Here is a 9,979-nt window from a genome sequence, read left to right as displayed (position 1 = left end):
GACGTTTGTTAGTGTCCGAGTGCCTCCCTTTCCCACGTCGACAAGACATGCTGCCAAAGCTGCAAGGCATTCTGGGATTGTAGTTTTTGACGGGAAAGGTGGTCTCTAGGAGATTCATTCTGCTGGTCCAGCTATTTCATGAATGGATTGGTTCGTTTATTTCTATTAAATGTATTCATCTTTAATTAACATGCAAAATGAAACGCTGCAATATATTTTTAAAATACTTTATTAAACCAGTCACATTTTTACCCCTTTCCTTCATCCAACCTCAAAATACAAGTAGATAAAAAAAAGCTAGAAATGACATGAGAAATAGATCAATATATTAAAGACAAATGTAAACCATTCCCTCCTATTCATTACACATACATACAGAACAATGGAAACACTGAGGAAAATACAATAATAAAAACGCTAATACCTTTTGAAAACGGATACACTTTAAAAAGTGCTTTTCTATTTTTTTGTTTTCCCTTTTATTGACATTTCTGTTATTGGTGTTTTATTGTAAAGTATTATTTCAATGAACTTGGGACAGTGTTGCTCAATATTTACATTTCTCTCTATGCTCATAGTTTTGTAATCATCTCGCCTTCAAAAATTGCTCGTTTACTCCTCAACGTGAACTAACCTCCATCACACTGTTGGCTCCACCATCACTTGTTCTTTGCTGCTGCTTCCCTGTGGCAGAGCTGCACCTTTCCTTAGGACTCTTCTTATATCCATCTGTTCAATGAACATTGGCAGATTATGATAGTTAGAACAGCTATTCACCCTTTCCTGCTTACAATTGTTTTCCATAGTGAACAGACCTTAGCTAAAATAGGCCTGGCTACGCCACTGATGACGTGCTGAGAAAAGCTTGTAGAAGACAAAGAGTGATGATGTTACTAAGCAACAGGACACATCTAAACACAACCTGATGTGTGCAGTTTGTTGTTTAAAGGAAGAGTTTGACACTTTGGGGAATATGTTTCTTCACTTTGTTGCTGAGAGTAAAATAAGAAGATAGATCGTCTGTATGCTAAATATTTAGCCCGCTTAGCTTAGCATAAAGACTCTCATAGTTATAATGTATTGTAGCAGAGTCTAACATGTCTTCATATCTTAAAGTTAAATGATGGCATGTGAGTCATAAGCATGAGAACAAATAGCGTTTCATTTTACAAGACACACGTTTAAAGGACTTGTTGACATTATTGAAGGGAAAGAAGACAGAGATCAAAATAACAGCTGAGAACAAACTTTGTCACATGAATGTAAATAACTAGCGAGCCAGAAGGATAAACAACAACATTGAGGGACGGCTACAAACTTTAGCTGCTACTAGCTTACAAAGCTAAATGTATTTATAAAATGCACATAAGAGTGAAACTGACTGCTTGTAATCTTCACACGTTTGAAAGAGAGATGTATGCTCCACTGAGCACTGCAGCAACACAGTGAAGCTGTAACATGTTCTATAACTAAAGACGATCACGAGCAGCAGCGATGCTGTTCAAATGGTAAACACCACCTGTCTCCTCAGTAGGCCTGCTCTAATGTATTTATGTTGAGCTAACGTTAGAGAGTCACACAGGGAACTAACATGTTGAGCATCACAAAGACTTTTTACCTTAGAAGATGTTTGGACACAGTCTGACAAACATTAACGCTCTGTGTTGTCAGATCTCACAAGAGTTGCTGAGACAAAAGTTCATTCACGTTCACGTTCAATACTAACAATAACATGAAACACAAAACACAAACATAAGAGCAGAGCTCTGCTTGAATGGTTTGAATCTTCTGCACTATGAATGTTTTCTAGCAGAACACCTGTGAGCAAGTTCTCAGGTTCTTTAGCTACAAACAATAGAAATCTTCACTCCTGCACGTCGTCCATGTAGCAGCAGAAGATCCTCGTCATCCAGGAGAAGAAGCGTCTACAGGAGTTCATGTAGAAGAATATTAATAATAATAATTATTATTATTAATATTGTTATTATAATAATAATAATAGGAACTTCTTCTTCTTCTTCTTCTTCTTCTCGTCCCCTCTGTCATCTGCAAATCAAAGAACATTGAATAACTCATCTCAATAATCTAGACACATGTTCTAGATTGATAGATCAAGATGTTCTTTATTATCACCAGAGGTGTTGGGAGGGAGCTCCGTGTTGTCCATGTGGATGCTGGTGGCGTCCAGAGCTGCAGCAGGCTGAGGACTAAACACACGCTGAGTTAGTGAACTCTTCAAAAACCTGCAAACATCCTTTTTCTATGAAACAACGTGACCTCCTGTCAGGTGACTCTTCCAGCTGGATTGTGTTGATGGGGGCTGCAGGCCGGAGCATGATGACACCTGATGGCAGAGCTTCACCTGTGCTGTTGAATAGAAACCCAGACAACCAGCAGCCTGCACTTTAGACAGCCTGCTGGGGTCGATGATCGGAGGAATATATCGGCCTTCTGCTTAGCGAGCAGAGAGAGAGACGACAGGGAATAACAGCACATCACATCTAACTCTGTCAATTAAGAGTTTATTCAACACACCAGATGGTGATTGTTGGACACACACACACACACACACACACACACACACACACACACACACACACACACACACACACACACACACACACACAAAACTGACACTCTGCAACCGCTGCCTTCTATTAAATCATATAGTTATTCATTTCTCACACTGCACTCTAACTTTCACTCTTTAAACCTGTCTTATTCTATTGGAGCTTCATTGACTGTTTTAAATTATATCTAAATATCATTTTATAAAGAGTTTCTCTTGCTCTTTGCCTTGATGCTCTTAATGTTTGTTGTAATGTCTACTAATGTCTGATATATGCACAGCAGATCCAAAGCCTCTCACCAGGAGCTGAGGCGGGAGGTGCTGTGGATGTAGCTCTTGGTAATGAAAGGATGGTTGAGGACATCAGCGGGAGTGATCCGCTCCTTCTCATCCCACGCGACCATCTCCTTCAACAGCTCCATGCACTCCCTCCTCTCATCAGCCTCTGTCACGTTGTCCTGCTCCAGACACAGCTAGTTTAGGAAACAAGTGGAAAATACAACAGTCGTCAAGTCCAGGCAAGACTAACCTTCCTCAACATGACGCTTCATTTAAGGCACTTTTTGCGCCCAGCTCACACACCGACCATTTTCCCTTCGTCCAGAGAGCGGAACGTGTACTTCCTGTCGTCATGTGATGAAAGATCGGGACCCCAATACTCCTCAGGTGTCTGAAAGAAGGTTCAAGTGTTTGAGATGCATGTATTTCTTAATGAAAGAGTAGAAACACTCTTAAGGGTGCTGTACCTTGAGCCTCCACTGACCACAGTCTGTCTTCTTAAAACACACTTTAGATTTCTGTGCAGCCTTCATGAGGTGCTGCGGCGGCGGACCCAGGAGGTCGATGATGAAGAGGAGCTGGAGACAAAGCGCAGCACACTTTGAGCTGATGGTGATATAAAGCTCCGTAGAGAAGCGAGGGAGAAGCAGATTGTGGAGATGGTCAGTAGGTTCATAAGAAGAAGCGAAGGCTCTCACATCACTGCACGTCCTCCAACACTGTCTTCACAGAAAGTGCTTTGAACGTGTTTGCAGCTGCTGTGAGCGACACTGACTCCTTAAAGTAGATTCTTTTATAAAGCAGATTAAGAACTCTATGACCACTAACATGTCCTGTTGCTGACGCTGCTCATTTCTTCTTTATGGAATTCTCTGTTTGTCTTATTGATGCTGTTTGTTTCTTTTCTGTCAAATGTGTTTGCTGTTTGTTTGCACTTCTTGCTGTTCTGCTTGAACTCTGTTGCATGTGAAACTTGTTTATGCTGCTGTCTTGTAAAAGAGATTCTGAATCTCAAATAGTCCTGGTTAAATAAAGGTTAAATAAATAAAAACAAACATTGTTATGGATTATAGACACTTTCAAGAGCCAATCGTTAGAAAACCAACCAAAGCTGTCCATGCAGGGACAGTGAGTTAATGCAGCAGTGCTTGTTCTACTGGAATAAAGTCAATCCTTCAAAGCTTTGTTTCAACTTGGAAATAAAACATTTACAATACAGACGAGCAAAAAACTAAAAGTAATTCTAGGCACCGAGAAACACAGATAAGAAACGTGATAATAGAAAGCGATGAGAATGTAAAGCAAATGAATGAGTGAAAACAAGAAGCAGTGTGTTGGTACATGTTAGTGCAGAGTGAAGCTTGGATAACATGTCAGGATGATCTCACACTGACTTCTGCAGCAGAGACATGTTTGTTCCTATAGAAGAAATCCTGTCCCCCTTTAATGTGCTCACTTGTTGTATTAAAGTATAAAACACTCAGAGGCTCAAACTGTCCAAACGATTACGTCTGTTGAAGGAATTATCTTCATGATGTTGTTCCCTTTGATAAAGGATGGTCCAGTGGACCTGATGCTACAAGAGATAAGACAGGAGGCATTGGAGCTCCTTCATCATCATTTAGAGACTTCAGTGTTTATGATGGCTGCCACTCAAACACTACCGGCTTCTCTGTTAGGAACCTTCCTCAGCAGAAAGACTGCAGCCAGACTGTTATAGTAAACTACTTACTGCATCGTAGTCTGTTGTTGTTGGGAAGAGCTCAAAGCCAAACATCATGATCCCCATCACACAGCCCAGCGCCCAGATATCAACGGCTTCACAGAAAGGGAGTCCCAACATTATTTCTGCTGCTCTACATGTGGAGGAAACAAATAAAATGGAACAAGGAACAAAATGAGCCCTTACCCCAAGTGAAGGAGTTCAAGTACCTCGGGGTCTTGTTCGCGAGTGAGGAGATGATGGAGCGAGAGATTGGCCGGAGAAAAGACGAAAAGAGAGCTGAGCCAGAAGGCAAAGCTCTCAATATACCGGTCGATCTTCGTTCCTACCCTCACCTATGGTCATGAAGGCTGGGTCATGAACGAAATGAACGAGATCACGGGTACAAGCGGCCGAAATGGGTTTTCTCAGACGGGTGGCTGGCGTCTCCCTTAGAGATAGGGTGAGAAGCTCAGCCATCCGTGGGAGACTCGGAGTAGAGCCGCTGCTCCTTTACGTTGAAAGGAGCCAGTTGAGGTGGTTCATCTAGTAAGGAGCCACCTGGGCGCCTCCCTAGGGAGGTGTTCCAGGCACGTCCAGCTGGGAGGAGACCCCGGGGAAGACCCAGGACTCGGTGGAGAGATTATATCTCCTCACTGGGAACGCCTCGGGATCCCCCAGTCGGAGCTGGAGGATGTGGCCCAGAGAAGGGGAGTTTGGGGTTCCTTACTGGAGCTGCTGCCCCCGCGACCCGATCCCGGATAAGCGGTAGACGATGGATGGATGGAAGGAACAAAGTCGAATTTAACATTTAAACAAAACTCAACCCAGTTATAAACGTACACATCAGCACAAAGTCAGTGTGCTGCCCTGAGTTTGAAGATGTGTCAGTTGTAACAATCATCAGGGTTTCTTACCTGTACTGGGGGGTCTGGAGAATCCTGCCTGGTTTGGCTTGAGAGCTGAACATAGCCTGACTGAAGTCGATCAGTTTCACTCTGAAGGGCTGTCTCACGCGATCCACCATCATGATGTTATCTGTCGTCACGTCACCATGGATTACACCAACTCTTTTCAGGGCAGCTAATGCTGTGGCCATCTGCAAGAAATAACAATCAACCTTATCTACAGAAAACTTTATCACATAAAGCACAAACACAAGTTAACAAGAGGAATTATAAGATACAAATAAGTACAAAAGTCAGTAACACAGTTCAAAACTGACCTGGAGTTCAGTTTTCAGCTGATGCCAAACATTTAAACAGAAAGAAAGAAGAACTTTGCACACCTGTCTGATGTCTATAGTGTGTGTATCCTTTGTATTGTAGTTGCAGTAGTTTGGTTTCTTAAAGTGTCTTTAACTTATCTCCTCATGTTTTACTTTGTGTATTTTACAGATACTCTATAGATATATTTATTGTTAGTGTTGGTATGTATATTTACTGTATAGTTCTACCTCCCTACCTGTTGGATGACGGTCCTGATGTCCTCCAACAACACGAGGCCTTGTGTTTCCAGCAGGTAGTCGTGCAGGCTGATGTCCAACTTCTCAACCACCAAACTCATCCTGTTGCTGATGAAGATCTCATCATATAACGTGATGATGTTGCACTTGTCAAGGTTGTGTAACATGAGGTGTCTCAGCATGGAGGCCTGGGGAGAGGTGAGCAGATGTAATCTCTACAATCACTCTATTTCTCCTCACCTGTTGGCGAGGCGTCTACAACATGTCGTCTTGTTTCTATCAGTACGAGTGCAGTGCTCGGTCAGGAAGGTCTCTCATTATAGTTTGATAGCAGCTCAAACATGCTCAACCAGCAGCTGTGAAATCAACATCATGTTTCTCACCTCCTGATGAAGATCCTGGTGGTGATCGCTGGTCTTTACGTCCACAATCTGTCCAGCGTCTCGTCTCTTACACATCACTACTGTTCCAAAGCTGACATGTCTCAGGGTATCTAGGTACGTGTGGCCTCTGGGGAGCTGGTGATGAAGCCGAGTCTCAGAGGAAGAAGAAGGCCATGAAGCTGAACGGTACATGGCCGTATTTCTTCTCTCACACACACCTGAAAGTGTAATGGAGACAAAAGAGAAGAAATGTGTTATTACATAAAAAGAGTTTGAGGTGTTTAAATATAACTAGAGCTTTAACTAACCTACTTAAAACTCATTAATTACTTTTTACATTCATTTAATCTTTAAAATCATTATAAAGTCACAAACTTAAATTTCTAATTATATTTAGTCAAACAATCCAAAGGTTAAAAACAGAATAATGAATATGTTGCTGTTATCAGCAAATGTTTGGTATTTTGAAGCATGTTGGTCTTCTGGCTCCAGGGAGGGCAATGCTGCACGGAAATATCTCAACGACGACTTGATGCATCGACCTGAAACTCATTGTCCCCGGAGGATGAATCTTTCACACTTTAGTGATCCTGTCTTTTCCTTCGGGACACCAGGAGGTTGACATTTATGGTACATTTAAAGACACATTGGTATAGATATCCATGTTTCCCTCAGGATACATTTGAATATCTTTGGTGACCCTAATGTTTAATCTAGCGCCATCTTCAGGTACTTATTTTGAGGTTCATGACCAAATACCTTCAAAAGTATTGACATTCCCTTCAGCCTCAGCAGTGTTTGTGTTAAGTGTTAACTAGCTAATGTTGGCATGCTAACATGGCTAACTGAACTGGTAAACACGGTAAACATGTGGATGTATTAGGAGCTACACATTAGCATGTTGAACACGTTAGCATGCTGAGGTTAGCATTTAGCTCGCACGCAATCCAGCCCCTGTGCAATATGAATAATCGCATTGAATGTAATTTCCTCTCCACTGCCCTTTTCACACTGGACACGTTGTGTGAGCGTGACATGCATGCTTTTATTCCCATGGTAACGAGTCAGACCTTCATACTAGTGATGGAGGTCCGGCTCTTTTCAAAGACTCGGCTCTTCTGGCTCGGCTCCTTTAGAAGAGCTCTTACGGCTCCCAAATGGCTCTTCATTTAGTATCACTCGGAGCCTTCTATTTGAGCCTAATTTAACAATTATAAGTGGTTTGTGTGTTGTAAGCTATTTTTCATTCAGTGTTTTAATGAAAGCCTTATTTTTATGCATTTATTTCGTTACAAAAAAACAAACATATTTACTCAGTTTAACATTTAATCAAACCTTTAAATGAACAACTGATCAAATAAATAAAGATCAAAGTCTGAACATTATGACACTTTAGATAATAATAATAATAATAATAATAATAATAAATTGTATTTATAAAGCGCCTTTCAAAGCTAAAAGCAATCTCAAGGCGCTAAAATGCAGGACACCAACAACAACAACAGACATAAGATTTCACAGAAAGGCTTTTGTGAAGAGAAAGGTTTTTAGGCTCTTCTTGAAGGAGTCGGTGGCCTGAGCAGAAGGCCCGATCGCCCATGGTGCGGAGCTTGGTCCTGGGGGGTGGAGCAAAGTTTCTTTAGAGGAGCGGAGGTTGCGTGTGGAGGTTTGTTGAGGGAGGAGTTCCTTGAGGTACGGAGGAGCATTTCCATGTATGCACTGATGGGTGAGGAGGGAGATGTTGTATTCGATCCTGAATGCGACAGGAAGCCAGTGGGGGGAGTGGAGGATGGGTGGGATGTGGTTATATTTTCGCACCCTCATCAGGATCCGAGCGGCGCTGTTCTGGATATATTGGAGCTTTTGAAGGCTCCCGCTTGGAATCCCGATGAGGAGAGCGTTACAGTAGTCCAACCTTGAGGAGACAAAGGCGTGGACGAGTTGTTCAGCATCTGACAGGGAGAGTGTGGGGCGGAGCTCTGCAATGTTCCTGAGGTGGTACAAGGAGGTCTTGCACAGAACAAGCAATTCAAGCCCCGTGCATTGAATGCATCTTTTCTTGTTTTTCTTAATGCATGTATATAATTCTTACTGCTTTTTATAGTTTACTTTTATATTTAATTTGACATATTTTACTTGGCTTTTATATTTACTATTTCTAAATTTGTATTTAAGGTTTGTTTGTTTGTGGAAAACAACAAACAGACTGACACCAAATACAACTTACAAGAAAGGGGGAACTACAACACACACACACACACACACACACACACACACACACACACACACACACACACACACACACACACACACACAGTTACAGTCAGAGACATAGTGGAGGAGGAAAACAAACAAAATCCGCTGCTAAATGTTGTACTTTAAAATGACACAGTATAATTGTAAAGTTTAAGTATAATTATTTATTACAGCTCAAAATGGTCTGCGAGCCATATCTCGTCATCGAAAGAGCCATAGGTTCCCGACCCCTGATCTATTGCATGTTAGGAAAATAAGAAGATGCCAATTCCAAATCTTTGTGTTCTGTTTTTAACGTGAGAGAGTAACGTCGGCTATATTTTCTGAACTCACTCTTAAAACCCGCCATAAATAAATGAATAACTATTTCTCCTGTAACGTTACATGAACATACAGCGCAGACTTGTTATAGGAGCGTGACTAGTTTTACTTTAGGTATTTTCGCTCTTTCAGTTTTGTTGACAGTTTGACAGGTTCAACAAAGGAATGCTGAAAATAATAACAGTGGAAATAATATTGAAAAGATCCATTTAGTAGTTATGTGACTGTAAACTATGGTTTCTCTACATACTGTGGGGAGAAGAGACGCTCACCCGCTGTGTTTGGTTTCTTATGTAAATGAATATGAAACATGAGAAATGTTCCTACCTGTGTGGTTGCAGACGCTCTTTAACTCGCAGTTATCGACTGTAGAAAATAACACATACAAACAAAACAAAAGAACAAAGCTTCGTCTGCTGCTCTCCAGATAGTCTAACACTTTACAGCGCAGCAAGCATCAATAATAAAGTTAAAAAGTCCTATTTTATAATTATACATTCATCCAGAGTTCATGGAGTCAGACGGAAGGTTCGCTGCCGATGAGCCTCGCGCCGCTGTGACTGCTCTGCGCGAGGAGGAGACCTGGAACAGCTGTACACGTCAGAGCACCTTTATAGTCTCGAGCAGTGGTTAACAACACTTTCCTTAAGTGGCTTCTCTATCTTCATCCTTGTGCCCTCTGTCCTGACATTACTTAACTCGTTTGAAGTAAACTCAGATAAATGAAAGTATATATGAATAAAAAAATACATAAATAAATGTGTGAATAAATGAATAAGTAAATAAATATAAAGATGTATAAATATTATAATTACACAAATACATATAACACTGTATATATTTAATGTCTCATTTAATTTGTGATTGATTTATTTACTGTAACATGAGGCATTACATAACATAATTATTTATTTAAACACTGTGAATAAATGAAAGTACATATCAATAAAAATATGTACATAAGTCATTTTTTAATAAATGCATAAGTAAATAAATATACAAAT

At 41.0% G+C, this 9,979-nt stretch overlaps 1 protein-coding gene across 1 annotated transcript; it reads right to left on the bottom strand.

The window, feature by feature from the left end:
• Window positions 1–2,098: 2,098 nt before the first annotated feature.
• Window positions 2,099–9,690, bottom strand: LOC115004893 (homeodomain-interacting protein kinase 2-like). Its single transcript, XM_029426622.1, has 9 exons — window positions 9,303–9,690; window positions 6,399–6,616; window positions 6,015–6,203; window positions 5,468–5,649; window positions 4,581–4,704; window positions 3,316–3,426; window positions 3,156–3,239; window positions 2,870–3,042; window positions 2,099–2,207 (listed from the first exon to the last, which is right to left on the bottom strand). The coding sequence occupies exons 2-9, from the start codon at window positions 6,588–6,590 to the stop codon at window positions 2,099–2,101; spliced, it is 1,164 nt and encodes a 387-aa protein (XP_029282482.1). The 5' UTR covers window positions 6,591–6,616; window positions 9,303–9,690.
• Window positions 9,691–9,979: the final 289 nt, after the last annotated feature.

This window comes from Cottoperca gobio, unplaced genomic scaffold (assembly GCF_900634415.1).
Source record: "Cottoperca gobio unplaced genomic scaffold, fCotGob3.1 fCotGob3_214arrow_ctg1, whole genome shotgun sequence".
Classification (NCBI taxonomy): domain Eukaryota; kingdom Metazoa; phylum Chordata; class Actinopteri; order Perciformes; family Bovichtidae; genus Cottoperca; species Cottoperca gobio.
The sequence above is the reverse complement of the archived record's forward strand: the minus strand, read 5'-3'. Positions and strand labels throughout refer to the sequence as shown.